Raw genomic sequence first — 23,406 nt, 5'->3', positions numbered from 1 at the left:
TAATGCTCCCATGCTCAGCATAGAGGTGATTCTCCCACTTCTCCACTCTAGGGTTTTTGGTCTCAAAGACATCATCAACCCCCTGAACTGCTCCAACCCCAATGCCCTGGTCCTCAACACCAGCCATGACTGGCCTGTCTATGTGAATCCGGGCGTCCTGCTGCTGCTGTACTACACTGTGGCCTTGCTGCTCACGCTAAGAAGGCTGGACTCCTCTGGTCAGGTGAGGAGCCCAGGATGCTGGTGACAGGGAGGCCTCTGGTTCTTCTGGGAAAAGGGAGAGAGATGCCCCTGGAAAGAGCACAGTGGTCTTGGAGGTAGAAGACTCGAGGTCTGGGCCCAGCTCACACACTGAGGAGCTGTGTGATCCTGGGCCAGCCACTTAGCCTCTTAGAGCCTGTTTCCTCATCTGTGAAATGGGTACAGTAATAAACCTCATAGGGTTCTTGGGGAAAAGACTTTTTGTAAAACTTAAAGGTGCTGTGGAAATGAGTTTTTGTTCTTATTTCCCTGTTTTCATTTATCAGAAGGAGGATGCTGAGGGAGACCAAGAAGTGGAGCTGATGGAGGTGGGCCAGGCACCCAAGGGGCGGGGCCAAGCCACCGAGGAAACCAAGGTGAGAAGGCGCTGTCTTTCTGGCTCCTTCTTGTGTGGTGTTCCCCAGAGAGCATTGAAGACCTGACTCAGGCCAGTCAGGAGGGGTCAGAGAAGGGAACTGCTTAGTGTTGGCTCTAGAGCAGGAGATCACTGCGTACCTGCAGATCCCTGACACCAAATCTCAGATCCCTTATTCCATGGGGAGGTTTCAGGGGATCCCTGAACGTGGATAGGGAAAAAGAAATTCTCTTTATTTTCTTTATTAACCGCTAACAAAAACTGGGCATTTTCTTCAATTATTGAAAACCATGATTCTGAGAAGAGGTCCCCAGGTTTCACCCCATTGCCAGAGGGATCCAGGACACCCAAAAGGTTATGTATTCCTGCTCTAGAGAGAGGCAGCCAAGTGAGGAGACAGAGGGCCAGCCTTTTTACCTCATTATCCTTGGTTCTCTGGGGACCCTAGGTTCCTGGGCTGGGAAGGATGTCAGTTGGGGGTGGGCGGGGCCTAGAACTGAGATCCAAGTGATCTATTTCCCTATCATTTCCTCCTTCTCTTAGGGTTTCCCCACTCTCACATATATCTCCCCCTTCCCTGAGCTCTGACCAGCTCAATCCCTGTCCCTAGGGTACGAGGGCCTCTCCCTTTTAGAGGCAGCTAAGTAGTGCAGTAGATAATGTTCAGCCTAGTGTCAGGAAGATCTAAGTTCAAATCTGGCCTCAGATACTTACTAGCTGTGTGACCTTGGGCACTCAACTTGTGTTTGCCTCAGTTTCCTCATCTGTAAAATTGGGGATAATAATAGCACCTACCTCCCAGAGTTGTTGAGAGGATCACACTAATAAAACCTTTGGTACAGTCCCTGACGCATAGTAGGTGTTCTATAAATGCTAGTGATTGTGATCATGATTAATTAATTTTCCAGAATATGTTGCCAGGGAGTCCTGCTGATTCCACAGAAAACTGCACTGTACATGTCTTGAACAGCCAGACCCCAACCCAGCACCGCCCAGGTAAGAGCCAAGGGATGACAGTGGAAGGCTCAAGCCCCTTGCTGTCTCTGTCACTACCAAGCCACACCTGGTGACCCTGCTCAGTCCAGTTTTCTAACCTGAGAAACATACTCGGCAGAGAAACATGACAGAGTCTGAGGATTATTGGGGTGAAAGTTGAGACCCCATTTCTGGTCTAGCTGATGGGGTTGGTGTGGGTCAGGGCAGTCCATCACCCCTTGTCCTAGTGACAACTCCATCTTCATCAGGTGGGCTGGTCCATGCTGACAAAACTGGGAAAGCCAAAATAGTTTGTCCCCATTTCTGCTTTCCTCCCAATCCTTCCAGGGCCTACCCACCACTTCCCTCCATTTAGATCCACTCTCAGAGATCCCAGCAGAAGCTCAGGGCCCTCTGGTTCTATCTATGCTTGAGACCGCACATGTCCAAGGGGTCATCCAGCCTCCAATGGAAGACCCCCAGTGACAGGGAACTCACTACCTCCCAGGGCACCCAGTTTGCCTTTTAGATAGCCCAGATTCCTAGGTGAGCTAAATCCACCTCTTTGCAGTTTGCTCCATTATCTCCAGTTCTGCCCTCCTGGGCTAAGCATAATCCTTCATCTAGGTGACAACCCTTGAAATCCTGAAAGGTAGTGATCATGGCTCCCCAAAGACTTGTCTTCTCCAGACTAAATATCCCCTATTCCTTCAATCAGTCCTTGAGTGGTATGGCCTCCAGTTCCTTCACCATCCCAAGTCCTCTTCCTATTCTAAATCCTGAGATCCTCCAGCAGGAATCAGACCCCTTTCCTGAGTAGAAGATTTTGCAAAGATCCTACAAAGGTCCTTGTAAATGAGCTCTCCAATTCTTCAGTTTCTTTCCTATGAGGCAATGTCTAGGACTGAACACAGTCTTCCAGATGCGTTCTGAAAGCTGTCAAAGATAGAAATTACTTTCTTGGTTCCCATGTCTGCTGACTCATACTGAGTTTGCGGTCCACTAAAACCCCTAGATCTTTCTCATCTCAATTGTTGTGTAGGCACAACTTTCTCATCTCGTCCTTGGACAGTCCATTTTTTTTAACCTAAGTATAAGTCTTTCTATTGAAATTTGTTGAGATCTCTTTGACCCCTCATCCGTACATAGTAGACATCCTTCCCATCTTTGGGTTATCTTCAGTTTAGAAATATGTCATCTATGCCTTCATTGAAGTCACTGATAAAAATCTGAACCAGCACAGGCCAAGAACTGATCCCTCAGACACTCCACTAAAGACCTCCTGCCATATGGACATGAACCATTAATGACTCTACTTTGGATGTTCTCTTCCATCCACCTAACTCTATCATCGTTTCTCCATCTGGTCCATAAGGATTGCATGGGGATTCCATGGCTCAGAAAAGCGGATGATTCCCAGTGTAGAATCTTTGGAATTACGGCTGGAAGGGACCTTAGAAATCATTTGTCTCCTTCATTTATTTCATCTTAAAATTTTATTTTAAAATTTTCATTTTATTTTTAAAATGCTCCCTCTTCTTGTTATAGTTAAGGAAATTTAAAAGCCCAGAAAGGGAAAATCTTTTGCCTGAGTCACAGTCAGAATCCTTTCCCTCTGCATTCAGAGCTTTTCCCATTACACCAGATTCTCTCTTTCTCTCTCTCTCTCTCTCTCTCTCTCTCTCTCTCTCTCTCTCTCTCTCTCTCTCTCTCTCTCTCCCCCCTCTGCCTCTCTGTCTCTCTCTTTCTCTCTCTCGCCTTTTACTGCTATTGGTCTCCTATTCCAAGAGGAAGTTTCCCTTAAGCCCTGCTTGGGATGAATTGTATTAAGCTTTTATGAAGCATCTGCTGTATGCAAAGCCCTGGGAGTCCCTAGAAAGATTTGAGATATCTAGAGGGAAATGGTGGGAAGTATTTGGTGGGCAGGAGGGCCTTCCCCAGACCTTCTCCTGATCACCATACAGGGCTGCTGTCTACTCTGTCCAGTTTGAAGGCTAGTCCTTCCCTTGTGAAAACCCTGTCTTTCCAAAATGAAAAAATTGCTACTAAACTTGGCACCTTTGATGGGAGAGCAGGTTGAGAACACTGCTCCCTGGTGGTCAGACCCTGCTGATGCGGGTGTAGCCTGAGCGATGGGTTTTCTTTCTTATTCCTTTAAAATGTTGGGTTTTCATTCTTTTTCCCTTCATGTCTTGATTCAAACCTCTCTTGCCCAGCATTCCTTATTCCTCTTGCTTTCCAGGCATCTGATCATTATAGTTGGAAGAGAACTTAGTCCCCACCCCCTCATTTTACCGATTAGAAAACTGAGTCCCAGAGGAAGAAAGTGACTTCCTCAAAGTTTCCCAAGTAGTAAGAAGCAGTCAGGATTTGAACCCATGTTCCTGACTTCAAAGCCTAAGTCTTTCACTCCGTGGTGTCAGCCATTGTCTCTCTGCACGCCTTCTAGAAGCCCCCAGGCAGCCCTGGGAGCCCCTGACCTGCAGGTGAGAGTGTGGAGGCTGCTGCCACTGGAGGGACGCTTCTGCTGACCCACAGGGACCCATCTCTGAAGTTTCTTTGAAAGTTCAGCCTCCTTCCTCAGGCCTGGCTCCCGGCCAGGCTCTAAGCAGACTCCAGCTTGAACTTGGCTTGACCCATCCCATGCTCTGGGTCACCAGCTCCCATGCTCTGCCCTACATGTGTCTCGTGACAGTAGAGGGGGTGCCCTCCCTCAAACCGGCCTCCTGTGGCCAGGGCTGGGGGCTGGCCAGAAGGGACTGGGAAGTGCTGGGAGTGGGCTGGTCTTTAACCTTCATTAAGCCTCCCACTGAGCTAGTGAGAGAAAGAAAGTTTGCTCTTCCTTCCTGTTTATGTTATTTTGGGGTTTCTGACTCCCCTTCTCCTGCCCCTCTGCTTTCTCTTTCCCTGACCTAACCTCCCTCTCCTCCTTTGCCTTCTCCTCCCTTCCTTTCTTCGCAGTCCCCAACCCTGATCACTCCCTTTGTCACCCTCCTCTCTTTGCTTCCCTAAGCCCTGAAGAAAGATGGTGCAGTGGGTAGAGCACTGAACCAAGACTTAGGAAGACCTAAATTTGAATCCAGATTTAGAAACGCAGAACTGTGTGACTCTGGTCAAGTCACTTGACCATGGCCTGCCTCAGTTTCCTCATCTGTAAAATGGGGGTAGTTATAGCACTTAACTCACAGGGTTGTAAGGCACAAATGAGAAAATATTTGTAATATTAATATTAATTAATTAATATTAATAAGTGCTTGTTTCCTTCCTTCCCTCCTTCCTTCCTTCCTTCCTTTCTTCTTTCCTTCTTTTCTTCCTTCTGCCTTGGCCCCCTCCTCCACCTCTTAATTTCCTCACTTTTGCTTAGAAATTCTGTTTCCAAGGTAAAGCTAATCCATAGCTTTTATCCAGCTATGAGAACATAGTTCATAGGAACACAGAAAGAAGTACCTTACCTGGGCTCAAATTGGAGGATACTTGGTTCATTGGGTCTCTCTTTTTTACTAGGCTTTGAATGTTGGTTCAGATAGAGGGTGGGGGCCAACATCATGGAGGGAGAGGGGAAAGGGAAGAGGCCGATGGTCTGGGGTGGGGGAGCACTATTCTCTGACCTGCCCCCCTCCATTCTCATCCCTTTTTAGGAAGTAATCGAGCTGAACACAGGGAGACTTCACCCCTGCATGTCCTTGGCCATGTCATCATGAACCAGAGCTATGTGTGTGCTCTCATTGCCATGATGGTAAGGAGGTGAGGGGGGAGGCCAGAAGGGATGGGGCCAGATGGGGCTGCTCTGCCCATGGCCCTGAGACAACCGCTGATACTATCAAATCATAAATTGTCATGGCTAGGACGGACCTTGGGATTTAGAATTTCTGAGCTGGGAAATACCATAGAACAGAGAATGTCAGAGCTGGGAGGGACCTTAGACATCTCTTCCAATTATTTTTCTATCTTTTCCAAATTCCTCATTTTGCAGATGAGGAAACCAAAGCCCAGAGTGAGGAAATTTCTTAACTCATGAGCACATCGTTAGAGGGCAGGGGTCTCTTGTGTCCCAGTCTAGAACTCTTCACTAATCTCCTTGCCGCTCAAGAGAAGGCAGATGGCATATCTCCTGAAGGCTTGAAGGGGCCGGGCACTCAGGGACCCTCCCTCTCTCCTTGGCATCCCCTGTGTGCAAAGATGGTCACTACTGTTCTGCCCACTGGCTTTGGATCAACAGATCTGGGTGTAAAGCCTGTCTCTGCCACTAACCATTATTTACTCTGTGATCATGGGCAGATTGTCCACCTTTTCTGGTCCCTATTTTCTTCAGACAGCTTCGTGGGACCCTTCTAACCATAGCCACCTGCACCTCAGGCCCCCTTCCCCTCTCACTAGCCCCATGGTCAGTGGCCAGGAGATGCTGCCAGCCTCCTGGCCTCTGACAGCCCTGGTGTTTCAGGTGTGGAGCATCACCTACCACAGCTGGTTGACCTTTGTCCTGTTGCTATGGGCCTGCCTCATCTGGATCGTCCGGAGTCGTCACCATTTTGCCATGCTGTGTTCCCCCTTTATCCTGCTCTATGGGCTGGTCCTCTGCAGTCTGCAGTACGTCTGGGCCATGGACCTGGAGCCGGAACTCCCCAAGAAGGTCGGCTTCATGAGCTTGCACCAGCTGGGGTTGGAGCACACTCGTTACCCCTGTCTGCACCTGGGTGCCATGGTCAGTGCCTGCCCCCTGGGGATCCCTCTGGGTGGGGCTGCTTGGTGGGTCACTCTATATGAGCATGTCAGTGTGTTTATCATCATGGGTGCCCCACAGTAGGGGGAGGGGACAATATATGTGCATGTATGAGTCATGTATGAATTCTTAGTGTGTGCCCCCAAAAGTGCACGTGTATCTCTGTGTTCCTGTGTCTGATCATTAGAGGAAAAGAGAGGGAATGAGGAAAGGTTAGGAGAAAGATGAGAAGGGAGGGAGAAAGAAAGAATAAGGGCAGGAGGGGAGGGGGAAAAGGAGGGAGGAAAGAGAAAGAGGAAAGGAGGAGAAGAGGCAAGAAGGAGAAAGAAGAGAGGTGACAAGTCTATTTCCCTTGGGTCCAATTTGCCTCTGGAGAAAGAGGCACCCTCATCCTCTTCCCTAGCTCTCTCCCTCCTCCCCTGCCTGGCCCCCAGGCCTCGAGTTCCCAGGGACATTGGGAAGGACAGTTCCCAGTGGTGGGAGTTGTGGCAGGACTCCAGAGGATCTAGTCATTCTTCTACTGACCCATTCCCTTCTCCTGGCCCCCAGCTGCTCTGTACTCTAACCTTTTGGCTCCTGCTGCGCCAGTTTGTGAAGGAAAAGCTCCTTAAGAAGAAGCAGTCTCCAGCCACCCTCCGGGAAATCACCGTGAGTGAATTCGGTGAGTGCAGGTCCTGGGGATGGACTCCAGGAGGGTTGCTCGAGAAGTTGCAGTCCCTGAAGACAGTCCCAGCCAAGAAACCCTGGGATTGGGAGAAGGGTTGGGAGGGAATGACAATTAGGGACAAAGGGTAAAAGAGAGACCAAGTTTGCCTTCCCAGAGATCCCAGGCTGCCTCAGATCATGGACATACCAAGCATTGTCATAGTGGAGGAGGAGGAGAAGGATAGCATTGAGTCTCAGAGCTGGCCTTAGAGTTCATTTTATTAGTTCAGCCCCCTCATTTTACAGCCCAGAGAGGGGTCTTCTACTCTAGAAAACCTGGGACTTTTAACTCCCATTCCAGCGATCAAGTTCAAGGGCTCAGCTGGCTCTGGCATCTTCCAGAGCTAATCCAGTTCTCCCATACATGCTCTTGCAGGAGGCCTGGATAAAGGAGTCTAGATGTGAGCCAGTGGAGTACAGTTGAAAGAGCACTGACTCTGGGGACACAGGATATGGATTCAAATTCCACCCCTGGCACTTACTAACTGTGTGACCTGAGGCAAGCAACTTTACCTCCTTCAGTCTCAGTTTCCTCATCTGTAAAATGGACTAATGGCCACTGGGGTCCCTTCCGACCCTAGATTTAGGATCCTATGTCAACACAGGAATGAGTATGGGGCTGGGAGGCAGAAACATTTTAACAGTTAAGCAACCAGGAGGAGGCCTGGGCAATTCACAACCTCTGGAGGGTCAATTTCCTCATCTTTAAAAGGGGATAAAAATCTTTGCCCTGCTTCCCTCACAGGAGTGTTGAAAGGCTAATATGAGTTAGATTCCACATAAAATTTAACTCAGTGGAATTTAACAGACATGGATTAAGCACCTTTTTTGTGCTAGGCACTGTCCTTGGTGCTGAGGGCAGCCAACAAAGACAAAAATCAAAATAGTCCCAGTCATATAGGACCCTACATTCTACTGAAGCATGCACATAGATGAGCAAATAGGAAGTTTATTCATACAAAGTAATTTCAAGAAAGAAAATACTCAGGACTGGGGTGGAATGGGGGAATAGGAGCTAGCACCTAAGCAGTGCTTTGAAGGAAGCTGGGCTCCCTAAGGGGTGACAGTGAGGATGGAGTTCATTCCAGGCATTGGAGAACAGATCTTATGCAAAGGCAGGAAGTTGGGAGGTATGATGTGTATAGGGAGCAGCTAGTAAAGCCCTCTACAACTGCAAGGAATTACATCATCATCACTGTCATTATGAGGCCAGTTACCAGATCAGATAAGATCAAACCCATGAGCATCTTGAAGACATAGACCATAAGGACCTTTGGGTACCAGTCCCATACCCAGAGGGCATAGTGATGAGATTTGGGTTCCAGACACCAAATGAGGCTCAAGGGGAGGGGAGAAGCAGGGGAAGAGACCAGGAATGCAGTTAAAAGCAGGCTGGCATGGAGGGAAGGGAGTTAACATGACCCCCAAATAATCTCAACAGTTCCCATGTGTTTCCCCATTGTCTCTATGTAGGTGATTCCCACATTAGCTGTAGCCTGAGCTCCACTCGCCTATCACCAGTTGCCTGTTGGACATTTCCAGCTGGATATCTTATATACTCCTTAAACTCAAGATGTCCAAAATTATCTTTCTCACCAAACCCGCCCTCTTCCTGGTATTCTGTAAACCAAGGGCATCCTTTAAGTCATCCAGGCTCATTTATGGTTCCACCTTCTGCTTTCCCTTTATAGTCAGTCAGTTGCCAAGTCTTGTCAACTATTCAAGGCTCAAATCAAGGGTCACCCACACTTTGAGGGGCCTTTTTCTGACACTCCCCCCCAGTTACTAGTGCATACTTTGTATTTACTTTGTAGACAATCCGTGTTTATCTGGTTACATGTTGTCTCCTGTCAGAATGTTAGCGCCATGAGGGGAAGGGTTGAAAGCAACAAGCATTTATTAAGGACAAAATAGAATAAAAATGTGTCATTTTAATTTTATTGTTGTTCATTCGTTTCAGTTGTGTCCAACTCTTTATGACCCCATTTGGGGTTTTCTTGGCAAAGACTGGAGAAGTTTGCTATTTCCTTCTCCAGCTCATTGTACAGATGAGGAAACTGAGGCAAACAGGGTTAAGTGACTTGCCCAGGGTCTCATAGGTAGTGAATGTCTGAGGCCAGATCTGAACTCATGAAGCTGAGTTCCTGATTCCCAGTGCCCTTTGTCCACCTGGCTGCCCCCAGGCACTGTGGGCACTTTACAAATATTGTCTCCTTTGATGGTCACAACAGCCCTGTGAGGTAGGTGCCACAAGGGCAGAGGTTGCTTCATTTTTCTGTTTCTTCAGAGCCTGGTAGAGGGTGGGCACATTATAAATGCTTGTTGAGGAATTCATGAATGAATGGGGAAGTTGGTGAGGGAGAAGGAAGCCTTGTCCTGCTTGGGTGGGCAGCGCCGTCTTGGTCTCTTTTGGCCTACCAGCCTCATTTTTGTCCTGCCCCTTCCCAGGAGAACACACACGGACCCGGGTGTTACTCAAGAAGTTGGGGGAGTTGGTGACCGACTTTTATGCCAAGTACTGGATTTATGTCTGCGCAGGCATGTTCATTGTGGTCAGCTTTGCTGGGCGCCTCGTGGTCTACAAAATTGTCTACATGTTTCTTTTCCTGCTCTGCCTCACCCTCTTTCAGGTACCATGACTGAAGGGGCAGTGACCCCATTTTTGTCTTCTCCTCCTTGGCCTGCTGTGTCTCACTCTCCACAGGTCCCTGAGTCCTAACCCTCCTCTGCCTTTCAGTGGGCAGGCAAATTCACCCACTGGCCAGGGCTCCAGGTCCAGCACCAGATTGCTTGTGCCCTCTTGGGGTTCCCACCCCCATTATAGACAGAATCTCAGGGAAACCACCCAGAGAGAAAATAAAGAAGCCAGGAAGAGGGAATTCTCTCTCAGGATCTTGGGATCTAGCCAGTGTGGACAGAGCTGGTTTCCACAAATATGTGGGAGTAAGAGTCAAAGCAGGATGACCCCATTTCCTGCATGTTCTTCTGGCACTGGGCTGCCAGGATTTGGTGGTTCTGGTTCATCTGTCAGTCTGTAGCCCCTGGAAGATGGAGCTTCCTGCCCTCTCTACCCCTTCCCCCCCAGCCTTGAGGGCCATGTGCTTGTACTGTCTCTGAGGTAGGGCTTCTACCACCCTGATGCTGTGTCCTCATCCCTACAGGTCTACTACAGCCTATGGCGCAAGCTGTTAAAGGTGTTCTGGTGGCTGGTGGTGGCGTATACAATGCTGGTGCTGATCGCTGTCTACACATTCCAATTCCAGGATTTCCCCATGTACTGGCGCAATCTGACTGGCTTCACTGATGAGCAGTAAGTCCTGCAGGTGTGCGTCCCAGGCTGCCCTGAGTGGGGCCAGGTTGTGGGTCCTCAGTATGCTGTTCTCTGTGCCCATCTGGGCTATTCTGGTGTGTGTGCGTGTGTGTGTGTGTGTGTGTGTGTGTGTGTGTGTGTGTGTGTTCAGGCCATGCCCATCCTCATATGCTTAGGGTCAGGCCGGCTGGCACTGCCATTCTGACCAGTGTTCATGCGGTCTTTCAGCTCCCAGTTGGTGAAAGAGGCTCTGGTTCTGAGTTGACATTTCTGTCCCAAAGCTAAGTAAATACAGGGCAACTGGAACTTTAGGGTTGAGTGAACCTCATTGCCTCATTGAGTCAGGCATCTAGTGCCAAGTATGGTCACCCAACACCTAGAACAAGCCTCTATGCTCAGGCCTGGCACTGATCAGTTGTTCTTTGTCATCAACTGTCACAACTGGGCTCTGTGGAACTGACTAGAGATCTACTCTGGGGGAGAGTTGGGGGAAAGCTCCTACTTCTCTCCATGACTTTGCCCTCGTGGTTTACAGGTGTTGCCTGGGGTTGGTAAAGGCAAGGGTAGTGACAGTCTCCCAGGTGGAGTGTGGGGCTGGTGAGACTCTTCTAGATGATGAGAAGTTCTTGTTGATGGCATATGGGAATTATTGGTAGGCAAGGATAGTGACAGTTTCCCAGACTGGGTGAAGGCAAAGATGAGGGTCTCCAGGATGGGGCTGATGGGTTGGTGAGCATCCCTCTGCATGGGAATAGTGAGGAACCCAGTTAGTGTGTGGGCACAGTGAGGGTTTCCTCATCCTTGTCTGCAACCAAAGAGGGTTTCCATGATGCTGCACAGGCTGGTGAAGGCCTGTGCCTTATGGATTTGCCTCTGGCAGGTTACAAGACCTTGGGCTGGAGCAGTTCAGTGTGTCCAAGCTTTTCTACAGCATCCTCATCCCTGGCTTCTTCCTCCTCGCCTGCATTCTCCAGCTGCACTATTTTCACCGGCCTTTCATGCGCCTCACCGACCTGGAGCACATTCCACCCCCAAGCATCCACCACCGGCTGTGGACTCTGAGGTATCCTTGAACCACAAAGATCGCCCACCTTCCCACCATGCCCAGGGATTCCTGTGTGTGCAACCACACATACACACACACACACGCACACACACTCACACACATACATACACATGCATGCGCGCACACACACATACATGACTTGGAATCAGAGCACATGGGTCTAAATCTCAGTTCTGCTATTAGTCAGTCAGTAAGTCAAGCACTTATTAAGTGTTTACTGTATGCCAGACACTGTGCTAAGGAAGCCCTGATACAAAGACCAAAACAGCCCCTGCCCTCAAGGAGCTCACTTTCTAATAAGAGACATAACATGTAAATAACTCCATGGAAAGTTATTTACCAAAGCAGATTGGGGAGGGGGAATGACCTGAAAAGGCCTGCTACACAGGGCAGCATTTGAGCTGAATCTTGAAAGAAGCCAAGAGTTCTAAGAAGCCAAGGTGAGGAGGGAGCATTCCCGGCATTCGGAAGAACCTCAGCCACTAGGCAGAGGTCCTAGGGACCACCCCCTGAGGTCAGCTGTCTCCCTTTCCCCCTCCTCCCTTGCCTCTTCCTCCCCCTCCTCCTCAAGCTGCCTTTTTTTCCTAATTGTTCTTGGTCTGTAGGCAGGAGGAGGACAGCAGGGCCCTGCTACAAGACGAGGAGGGGGCCCCCAGGGAGCAGCCTGGTGGGGTCAGCCCCAGCCCTGGCCCCGACCATGCTGATTTGGACAGTGAAGGTAAGAGCTGAGCTGAGGAAGGGCAGGGCAGGTGCAGTGGTATGTATAGACTAGCCTAAGGAGGACAGAGTGCTAAGCCTGAGACAATGACATTTGGGAGTGGAGCTCTCTTCCAGGGGAAGTTGGGCAACCAAGTGGAAGCAGCTCCTGGGGTTGATTTCTAGCACAGTCGCTTAGACTGTGACTTTGGGTATGTCATTGCCACTGCCTCAGTTTCTCCATCTGTAAAGGAGGGAGTTGGACGTGATGAGCTCCCAGGGCCCTTCCAGCCCCATAACATTGAGTGCTGGAAAGACTGTCTTAGGGAGATCTGACCCTTGTTTTGCTTGGCCCTCAGGGGCAGATCTAGCAGCTAAGGGAAGAAGGAAGTAGCAACTGATCAATTCACTTTTATTAAGTTCCTACTATGCACCAAACTCTACAGCTAAGTCCTGGGAATACAAAGAGGCAAAAGACAACCTCTGCCCCAGTCCAAAGGCAGAGAGACAGGTTTCTAGTCCCTAGAAGGGACATCTTCCTCACATTCAGAGATGTCCACAAGTGGACAGGGCTTCTTCAGGAGAGGAAGTGAGGCTGCTCAGGGCTCCTCAGGCATAGGCTGGATGGCCCCTGTCCCAGGAGGCCTCGAGCTTCTGTGGTCCTGCCCCAGATACTAGTCCTGTGTGCATCCTGCAGAATGATATCTGGGGCTGGGGTTGGACAGCCAGGGAGAAGAGGAAAGCTTCGGTTTCCCACCCCCTTCAGTCAACTGCTGCTCCCATCTACCACCCTCCACAGACTTGCCCAGTAAGTGGGGCCTAGTGGCTGAGCGGTTGATGGTGCTCGCTGGCCGCTTCTCAGACATGCTGACCCAGGTACAGGTGTTTGTCCGGCGCCTCCTCGAGCTCCATATCTTTAAGTTGGTGGCCCTCTACACAGTCTGGGTGGCCCTAAAGGAGGTGAGCAGTCATGGGGAGGTGGGGACCACAAGGCAGCCAAGGGGCCTTTGGAGGTGGATGGGAAGGGAAATGGGGGAGCTGGCTCCAGGCCTCCTCTCCAGCCCTGGTACCCTCTCCCTGGGTAGGTGTCAGTAATGAATTTTCTGCTGGTGGCACTATGGGTTTTTGCCCTGCCCTATCCCCGCTTCCGCCATATGGCCTCCTGCCTCTCCACGGTCTGGACTTGCATCATCATAGTCTGCAAAATGCTGTATCAACTAAAGATTGTCAGTCCCCACAAATACTCCAGCAACTGCACTGAGGTATATAGGGGGATGGTGGGGCAATGGAGGGGGTGGAGAAGGGAGGGAGGGGGATGGTGGGGCAAAAAGGGGAGGGCATAGAGGGGGAAAGGGGGTAGAGGGGCAGGAGGAGTCTTCAGTCTCCATGCCCTCTATGCCTGGGCTGCCTCATTGGGCCTTAAGTCTTTTCCTCCTATACCTTGGCAGAAGCCAGCCCTATATGTGAGTGTAGAAAGATGTCCCAAATACTGTCTGTCCTTCTCTCCACCTGTTATTTATGTCCCATGGATGGTTCATGACTTCAGACTTTGAGGACATGATTAATTGTTGAAATACTAATATCTCCCAGACAGCTATCCTGTAATAAACAGATAGATAGAAAAATAAATAATTATTTAATAATAAAGAATTTTTGAAAAGAGGAAGAAAATAATTGCCCCAAGGAGAGGGAATACCTCATCCCTAAAACCCTTAAGCCAGGAATTCTTAACCTGGCATCAGTGAACTTAAAAAAAATTAATAACTATATTTCTTGTTTTTCAATTTTTAATTTTTTAACCTTTTTAATTACATGTCAATATAATTGGTTTTCTTTGTAATCCTATGTTTTTTATTTTACCCTTATTCTGAGAAGGGGTCCATAGATTCCACTAGACTGTCATAGGAGTCCATGACTCAAAACATGTCAGAGCCCCTGCTTAAGCCGATAATGACTATTAATAGCTTGAGAGGGGTACAGTGGGATTGGGACATGGACCTGAAGGCTCAGCTCTGTGAGAGTAGGACCCTATCTGTGCTCCTCCATGGCCCAGAAAGAATTGTTTATTTCCTCTCCTTCCCATTTTTTTTTCTCCTTCTGCTGTCACTATAATGGCCAGGGCCAGCCTCTAGTTCCCATTTCCTGTTTACTAGCTGGGTAACTTTGGGCCAGTGACTTCTGGAGAAACAAGAACTTTGTCTTCTGAAGCAGCTCAGGGGGCAGGCCTGGCCTGATTTATGTGCCATGAGGTGTGGCCCCTGTAGGCCTAAGACCCACCAATTGGGGGTGAAGGCTCTGACTACCCCACTATACTATGTTTAAAATGAGGTCAGTAGCCCCTGCCCAGGCTATTGGGAGATTAAAATAATGAGAATCACTAAGCATTATGGAGAGAATTATGAATACACACACATGTGTATATACATACATACACGTGTGTATATATACATGCTCATATATCTATATACACATGTATATACATGCATACATATGTGTATATACATACATACACACACATGTATATGTTTTACCCTCTCTGGTGCCTGAGGACCCCCACAGTCAACCTTGGACACCCCTCCTCTTACATTACTCCCTAAAGAGTCTTTAGAGGTTGTCTAAAGACTAAAGAGGTTGCCATATATGGTCTTAGAATCTGGGTTTCCTGGGTGTCCCCTGGCAGATTGGTTAATGTTAGCCATTCCTGGGGGATTATGGGCTCCCTACTCTTGTGATCATCCACTCCCTGTCCAGCACCAGAACTGCCCCAGTGAGATGCCAGCTTGGAGTGGAGAGTGGAAGGGGATGTGTGTGGGGGAGTGGTGAGTTCAGAGGGAATCTCTTCCCTTCCGCCATGGAAGGGAAGCTTGACCTATGAACAGGTGGGCTCTCTGCATGTTGGTGCATTACAGACTGACCTTCATTCCCCTTCTGCACATAGCCACACCTCAACAACACCAACCTACAGAAGTCTGAGATCAACAATTCCTTGCTCTATCAGAAGCCAGTGGACCCTGCCAATTGGTTTGGCATCCGCAAGGACATCTCAAACCTTGGTTACATCCAGGTGAGTGAGGCTGGAGGACAGCTCAGGTGCCATTTCCTAGAAGCCTTCACAGGAGGCCAGGCAGACCTTTGTTTGTCCCTCCCCCATCACTGAGACCAAAAGTTATGTGGTCAAACCTTTAAACCTAACAGCAGAGAAGAGACCTGCCCTACATGGTTAAGGAAAGCTACTGTCTACCAAGCTGGGTGACCTTGGGCAAGAAGGTTTGCCCTCTGAGCCTCTGAAAGAGAGAGTATCTGGAGCCGAAAGATCTGTGTTCAAATCTTGACTTGACTATTTCCTATCTGTGTAAAACCTGGCCAGGCCTTTAAATCTTGGACTTCAGTTTCCTCACCAGTAAAATGGGGATTTCCAAGGTCCCTTTTGACTCTAAATCTCATGTTCCTCATGGTTAAGATGGGCTAATAGTATCTACTCTGCCAAGGTGGTGTAGTGGATAGAGTGCTGGGCCTGGAGTCAGAAAAAACTGATTTAAAACCAGGCTTAGGCACTTACTAGCTGTGTGAGTACCCGTACCTCAGATTCCTCATCTGTAAAATAGGGATAATAACAGTATCTATCTCTCAGGGTTGTTGTGAGTATCAAATGAGATAATCTTTATACGGATGCTTAGCACAGCCTCCTAACATGGTAAATATTATATAAGTGTTCACTGTTATTATTATTAAAGCCAGTAATGAGAAAAGTAATTGCTAGCACTTAAAGGTTTTGCCAAGCTCTACTACATTAGGTCATTCGATCCTTACAATCACCCTGGGAAGGAGGATCTGTAATTACTACCATTTTACAGATGGGAACATGAAGGCTGAGAGTTGGTGGTGAGGATCTAATTAAATGACTGAATGGATGTGAAGGTGCTTTGAAGAGCTGCAGGGGATTCCTAGAGCAGAGGTGTTAGTACTGCCACTTATTGACCACTGGCCAGAGGCAGCCATGAGATGGCCCCACACTGACTGAGACTCCTTGTCTCCAGAACCATCTGCTGATTCTCCTCTTACTGGTGTTTGAAGCCATTGTGTACCGGCGTCAGGAGTATTATAGAAAACAGTACCAGGTGGCCCTGCCCCCTGCCCAGATTGTCTGCCCTGAGGGTACCCGCCACCACCTGGACCAGGGCCTCCTGAGCTGTGCCAAGTACTTCATCAACTTTTTCTTCTATAAGTTTGGCCTGGAGGTGAGTGGGCTTGAGCGGACTGGTTGTGGATGGTTCAAGAGCTCAAACTGGGGTGAGGAAGATGCCGAGGAGCCCCTGTAGTGTGCCCCCGGGGTTCACCCCAGGCCCGAGGCTGAGCGGGCCATGGAGCAGCTGCACGGATCATTTTCAGAACTCAGGCTGGCTGGATCTGGCTTCTTGCTAAGCTGGGATCACCTTGTTCATGGATGTCCAGCACCAACCAGGCTACCTCTGATTTCCATCCCACTGGGCCTTGAAATACTGATAACTCCCAGTGACCCCCCATACTCCTAGTGTTCTGTCCAGTCACAGCAACTGAACACCAGACATCAGCAAGCAAGGACAGGATTTTGTAGCCCTGGTTCCTGACTTCTTTTAAGCCCGTGTTAATTTAGCTTAGGACTTAGGGAATCAGTGAAGGGATGTGGAAAGGGGAGGGAGAGAAAATAGGTTTTTGTTCATTAAAAAAATATTTTCAAAGGGACCTAGGACCAGGTTAGATGAGGGCTGAGCTGCTGAGCCCATGCCAGGCTCAGTGCCCATCCTTGTATCCCTGGACATTGTGTCTGCTCCCCCAGCAGTCTCATTTTCCCTGCCTCCAGATCTGTTTCCTGATGACAGTAAATGTGATTGGCCAACGCATGAACTTCATGGTGATCCTACATGGCTGTTGGCTGGTTGCCATCCTCACTCGCCGGCGCCGGGAGGCCATTGCCCGACTCTGGCCCAAGTACTGCCTCTTCCTGGCCTTATTCCTGCTGTACCAGTATCTACTGTGTGTGGGCATTCCCCCTGCCCTCTGCATTGGTGAGCGGTGTGTGTGTGTGTGTGTGTGTGTGTGTGTACAAGAGAGACAGAGAGAGGCAGGCACCCCCATCGGGTGGGTCCTGGCAGTGAAGGGTTATTGCAAAACTCCTTTTTCCTTAAGGGGCAGGAATTGGGCTAGAAAGAGGGTAAAGGCAGCATGAATGTGAGACAACTTCTGGGAGACAAAGAAAAGGAGGCCTAGGACTGAAGGAGGCTCTGGGGGTGGGGGATGGTCCCACTTGAATCAGCTTGAGCCTTTGAGTGCCTCATGCATAGAGATGCATACTTTGCCTTTAGATTACCCTTGGCGCTGGAGCAACGCCATTCCCATGAATTCTGCGCTCATCAAGTGGCTGTACCTGCCCGATTTCTTCATGCGTCCCAACTCTACCAACCTCATCAGTGAGTGGCTATGCACCCTTGCCCTGAGAGCCCCCTCCCCATAGCTGGGGGTTCCTCTAGAGATGCCCCATGCCCAAGGAGAGCAAGTGGGGTGGTAGCAGATAAAGTCCCCAAATGGAAAACCTAGATCATTATTATTATCATTGGTTATTATTAATAATAATGGCAGCCAGGTGGTACAATGGAATCAGGAAGACTCATTTTGAGTTCAAATCTAGTCTCAGACACTTACTAGCTGGGTGACCTTAGTTTCCTCATCTGTAAAATGAGGGATTTGGACTTGAAGCTCTCTATGGTCCCTTTTGGTACCAAATCTATGATCTCATGGGAGGAAATGAGAATGAAATAATATTAGTAGAGTGATAGCAGCCTTCATTCCTCTGCTGTCCCATTGGAATGTGGAGGTGAGGCTCTTCACCTGTAATTAATCGTGTGTCTCTTACCTGAGGACCAACCTGGCTAAATCCTAAGGGCCTCTTCACCAGGTTGGCCACAGGGCCTTCTTTAGTCACATTAGAGCTGGGTATGATTCAGGGCCATCGAGAGAGCACCTACACTGATGAAACCATGGCTCCTTGAAGTGATGAAATATTAGTTATTATAATAACACTAACTGCTTCTGTCGCACTTGGAAGTTTACAAAGTGCTTTCTTTAATCACAAATTGGGTGGGGTAGGAAGTACAAGTCTCCTGGGCAGCTGACATTCTAATCCCAGCTCTGATATTCCCTAGATGTGGGGTAAGTCACTTCAACTGAGTCTCTTTCCTCAGTAATTCCTGTCTTGCAGACCTCACCAAGTTAGGGTTTCTTTGGAGAGGGGTCACATATCCTTTAATCTTCATCATGAAATACACTTCACATTAGTAACTTAGTATACTTTGGATGGTCTGTTCTTCTAAGTCTAGGCCGTAAGTTTTCTTTTTTAAATTTAATTTTCCTTTTCTCAACGATCAAAAATCTATTTTTTCTCCCTCCCACCTCCCCCCACTGGGAACCTCCACCTCAAACCCTTATAACAAATATGCACAGTCAAACAAAAGTGATTTCCACATTGGCCATGCCCAGTCATGTGTGCCTCACTCTGCACCCTGTGTCCGTTACCTCGGTGGCAGGTGGCAGGTGGCATCTTCTGCTATGTCTTCTGAAATCATTGAATTCCTCAGAGATCTTAAGGCTTTCAAAATTGACCTCAGAGATTGTGAGGATCAGAGGCAATTATGGATGTGAAGTTCTTTGGAAAACAAAAAATACCATCCAAATTCCAAGAGTTATCATTCCCAGACATTTAGGTACCTAGATTTCTTTTTTCTATAGAAAACAATGCGCTGATTTAGATAATCTGCCTAATTTTTAAGCTTTAATTACCTTCTATAGTTATTAAAATTATGAATTAACAGGTCACATTTTCTATTTTGAACTGGCAGAGAATTTTTCATTCGTACATTCATACACACACACACACACACACACACACACACACACACGAAAAGTCATGTGTCCATGTAAACTAAGAGGTCCAAAGGCTAGGATCACAAACACGGCCCTATTCCATGCATGCTGCCTTTCTAACCCCTTTCTCACTGTGTCTAGATCACACCTGTGTCCTCATGTGCATGCCTGAGGTCCAGAGGGGACTAACTAGCTTCTCCTCCCTTGGTCCCTAGTACAAGGTGATGAGAGGCTGGGTTGAGCCAGAGCAGCCTGCTTTGTGGAAGGTTAAGGTTGGGGTCAGGTGACCCTCCCTCATGCCCCTGAGCTGGTCATCTAATTGCTGTTTCCTCCCTTCCCTATCAGGCGATTTCCTTCTGCTGCTGACCGCATCCCAGCAGTGGCTGGTGTTTGTGGCTGAGCAGACCGAGGAATGGCAGCACACAGCCGGACTCAATACGGACTACCTGGAGCCACTGCGTGGGGAGCCAAACCCTGTGCCCAACTTCATCAACTGCAGGTGGGCCAGGGGAGCCAGCAGGCTGGCCTGGGGGTGGAAGGGCAACTGAGGAATGGGAAAATCACAGGCCAGCTAAGATGGTTAGTCAGCTGTGAGAACTTGGTCAACATGGAACTTCTTTAAACCTCAGCCTTCTCGTCTGTAAAATGGGGCATATGATGCCTCATGGCTGAATCAGGAGGTAGTGAGTTTCTCATCACTATAGATCTTCAAGTAGAATCTGAATGACTGATTGTAAGGGGGGCTGTGGAAGAGATTCCTGCCTTCAGCTCAATCATTTCTGAGCTCCCTTTGGACTTTGAGATGCTAATTTTTTAAATAATTCTTTATGACTCTTCCCCACTATTAATCTCAGTTTGAGGGTAGGGGGGGAAATTGCCCCAGTTTGTGGCCATATCTCACTGATGGCATTCTGGGTGAGTTACAAACCCTGCCAGCCTGGCATTTGTCTGGCATCAGAGCTGGGGGCTGGTCCTAACCTTTCCTCTTCCCCTCGCTCCACCCTGTAGGTCCTACCTGGACATGCTGAAAGTTGCCGTGTTCCGCTACTTCTTCTGGCTGGTACTGGTGGTGGTGTTCATCACGGGCGCCACCCGCATCAGCATCTTTGGCCTGGGCTACCTGCTTGCCTGTTTCTACTTACTGCTCTTTGGGACCTCCCTGCTGCAGAAAAACACCAAGGCGCAGCTAGTGCTGTGGGACTGTCTCATTCTGTACAACGTTACTGTCATCATCTCCAAGAACATGCTTTCGGTGAGTCCCTCAAGCCCTGTGGGCCAGGGCCTTTCCAGCTGCTGCTGCTGCTCACCCAGACTGCCCACTGCCCAAGGCCTCTGTCTGCTCCTCCTAGGAGGAGCCCTCAACCTCTGATGCCCTGTCCCCTTTCCCCCTCTCTCTTGCAGCTCCTTTCCTGTGTCTTTGTGCAACAAATGCAGAATAACTTCTGTTGGGTCATCCAAGTCTTCAGCCTGGTGTGCACCGTCAAAGGCTACTATAACCGTGAGTAAAGAGAGGGGAGAATAATGGGGGAAGGGGTGAGGGTGCCAACTAGCACTTATATAAAACTTGTGAGATACTTTAAAACATCCTCTCAGTTGGGAAGAGGGTAAGAAGAGGGAATTGGAGTCCTCGCATTTGTGGGCTGGGGAGAAGCTAGGAGCCCTCCCCAGGGTTCCAGAGACAGACAGGTGGAAAGGCTCCAACTGGTAACCCAGAAGGCCTTCAGTGAGCTCTCATGCAGCATCATGGAGGGCTGGATTTGGGGGGGACCAGGAGAAAGGGGGAGATGTATAAGTGAATGAAATGGGAGATTCTTGTGTGTGTATGTGTGTGTGCGTGTGCGCTTGTGTGTACTGTATGTGTGTATATATGTGTGTGCATATTTGTGCGTGTAAGTATGTGTGTGCATGCCCCCCCATGCATGTGTCAGGGTGGGGCGCAGTTGGGGCATTGACTTTGGCTGCATTGCCTCAGTGCTGGGATCTCGTGTCTTTAGCCAGAGACATGCGCCAGGACCAGGACTGCACGTTGCCTGTGGAAGAGGCTGGCATCATCTGGGACAGCATTTGCTTCCTCTTCCTTCTTGCACAGCGCCGCGTCTTCCTCAGTTACTATTTCCTGCATGTCATGGCTGATCTTAAGGCCACGGCCCTGCAGGCTTCCAGGTGTGGAGAAGGGGAAGCAGAGGGCTGAGGGGGTGGGCAGAAGAAGGGGGGCAGGTTGCGGTGTTCCTAAGACGCTGTGACTTTTGTCTCTGTATAAGATTCCATTTGTAAGGTTGGCCAACCAACCCAAGGCTGCTGCTGCTCCCTTTGTTTTGTCTGGGCGTCATTAGGGAAGTTTGGGTCAGATGCTCAATGGGTAATGGTGCCTTGATCATTGCTTTGTGGTTCAAACAACCATTAACTCAACCAACTGAGTCAACTGATCCATCAGTCAACAAGGATTTATTAAGGGTCTTTATCCCATAACATGCAATTCCACATCGTTATACTTTTTTCTATCCAAAATTGAACTTTTTGCTAAATGGCTGAGTAAAAGTTATTAATACGTTACATCTAAACATGACATACAATTTCAAGCAAGATTTAAAGAAATACAAACATCTAAGTACAATACTAAATTTGAACTGTTCTCAAATGCTGCTTAACTTGAATTATTATCATGTAATGGAGAGAACATTGAATGGAGGTCAAGAGTCCTGGGCTATAGCTCAACTCCTGACTACTTGGGTGACCTTGGGCAGGTTACTTCCCTGGTCTTTAAAATGAGCACACTGGATGAGACGATCTCTAAGGTCCCATCCAGCTGGGATTCTGTGACCTTGGTTCTCTTCTACACCTGAGTACAATACAATTTACTTACTGTGGACCTTTCTTTGTGACCCTAACACTTTGCCAGGTACTAAAGCCTTGAAGTTTCTTTTCTGCTCCAGGCTTCACCTCCTGCCCTAGTACAGGGTTCAGGACCTTCATTGTCTACCTGTTCTCCCCATCCCTAACGGGCTCTTCACTAGAGGCAAAACTGTCTTTTATCCTGTTCTAAGAAAGCCAAGGCACCTGTGATTTTTGCCTCTTTCTCTGTCCATGTGCAGAAGAAAGCAAATGATCTTTAGAGTGTGACTTCCTTATGACTCTCCAAAGTTGGTGTTTCCTCTGCCAAACCTGTGTCTCTTCCTTAGTGCTCTACCCTTTTAAACTCAGAGAATCACAGCATCATTCTCTTGAACTTAAAGGGACCTCAGGGCTCATTTAGTCCAATAGCTCCATTTTATAGATAAGGAAACTGAAGCCAGGAGAGATTAAGTAGTTTATCCAAAGTCACACAGTCATTCCATTAATACTGATTTACACTGAATGCTTATGTCAGTTTTTATTTACCACCAAATTAAAGCTTGAATTTTACATAATTAATACATTATTATATAAATTGTCATTCTATTATACATATATTATAATATAAAACATTATATCCAATATATAATGTTATATTTTGTATTGGATATAACATTTTATAGAATTTTTAATTTATATAAGATATAAGAACACTGGAGCCTCTCTGAATGGTTGAAGAGATATAAATGGAGATTTCTTCACAGAGACCAAGATGATTGAGCAGGGACAGACTGAGACCAGATAAGCTCCCTTCTCTCACCATTGAGAGTTCAGGACTCCGAGTCCCTAGAGATTCCTGTTTGTGGTCCCCCTCCCCTTGCCCCATAGTCAGCTATGCTGGAAGCTGCTGCAGATTCAGGGCGTCTGCCTTGATGTCACCTGCTCTGAAGGTGCATAGGGCAGTGTCTGTCTCTAGAGGCTTAGTCCAAGGGCGGATGAGAGGGGACTCTGGAAGATAATTCTCTATGAGCTCTGTCTCTAGCTTCCACCTAACATCTGGGATTTCTGAGGGCCAGGGGATTAAGGGTAAGCTGATTTGATTTGGCATGCCAAGTCTGTGCTCAACACTATGCTAGACTCTTTAGGGTACAGAGACATGGGAGACTTGATCCCTGCTTTCAGGGGCATGCATAGATAGATAGATAGATAGATAGATAGATAGATAGATAGATAGATAGATAGATAGATAGATATAGTAGATAGATAGATAGACATAGAAAGATAGATGGACAGACAGATGGATAGATAGAGAGATAGACAGACAGACGGATGGATGGATGGATGGATAAATGATAGATAGATGGATAGATAGATAGAATTAGGCACTACTATGAACCAGGCACTGTGCTGAGTTCTTAGGATACAAATACAAACAAAGAAGACCCATCTCTGCCCTCCAATTGCTTCTATTCCAGGAGTGGGGATTCTGCAGCCTAGAGGCCACAAGGCTGCAGGTTCCCCACCCCTGGAAAGATAGCACATAAAAGGAAACTAGGAGGGAAGGAGGAGGGAGCAAAGGTTAGCCTCAA

At 48.3% G+C, this 23,406-nt stretch overlaps 1 protein-coding gene across 2 annotated transcripts in view; it reads left to right on the top strand.

Moving 5' to 3' along the window:
• PIEZO1 (piezo type mechanosensitive ion channel component 1 (Er blood group)) overlaps positions 1-23,406 on the top strand; it is a 173,136-nt gene that overhangs the window by 122,891 nt on the left and 26,839 nt on the right. For both annotated transcript variants that reach the window (XM_072636328.1, XM_072636327.1), the window contains exons 8-27: positions 52-223; positions 528-617; positions 1,525-1,612; positions 5,230-5,327; positions 6,033-6,293; positions 6,861-6,972; positions 9,465-9,646; positions 10,178-10,326; positions 11,207-11,389; positions 11,998-12,110; positions 12,888-13,048; positions 13,174-13,350; positions 15,027-15,152; positions 16,126-16,326; positions 16,929-17,133; positions 17,431-17,535; positions 19,331-19,484; positions 19,994-20,237; positions 20,387-20,483; positions 20,980-21,148. In XM_072636328.1, the coding sequence (XP_072492429.1) occupies positions 52-223; positions 528-617; positions 1,525-1,612; positions 5,230-5,327; positions 6,033-6,293; positions 6,861-6,972; positions 9,465-9,646; positions 10,178-10,326; positions 11,207-11,389; positions 11,998-12,110; positions 12,888-13,048; positions 13,174-13,350; positions 15,027-15,152; positions 16,126-16,326; positions 16,929-17,133; positions 17,431-17,535; positions 19,331-19,484; positions 19,994-20,237; positions 20,387-20,483; positions 20,980-21,148 (3,087 nt within the window). The remainder of the gene's footprint in view (positions 1-51; positions 224-527; positions 618-1,524; positions 1,613-5,229; positions 5,328-6,032; positions 6,294-6,860; positions 6,973-9,464; positions 9,647-10,177; positions 10,327-11,206; positions 11,390-11,997; positions 12,111-12,887; positions 13,049-13,173; positions 13,351-15,026; positions 15,153-16,125; positions 16,327-16,928; positions 17,134-17,430; positions 17,536-19,330; positions 19,485-19,993; positions 20,238-20,386; positions 20,484-20,979; positions 21,149-23,406) is intronic.

Source organism: Notamacropus eugenii, chromosome 1, assembly GCF_028372415.1.
Source record: "Notamacropus eugenii isolate mMacEug1 chromosome 1, mMacEug1.pri_v2, whole genome shotgun sequence".
NCBI classification, from domain to species: domain Eukaryota; kingdom Metazoa; phylum Chordata; class Mammalia; order Diprotodontia; family Macropodidae; genus Notamacropus; species Notamacropus eugenii.
The sequence above is the reverse complement of the archived record's forward strand: the minus strand, read 5'-3'. Positions and strand labels throughout refer to the sequence as shown.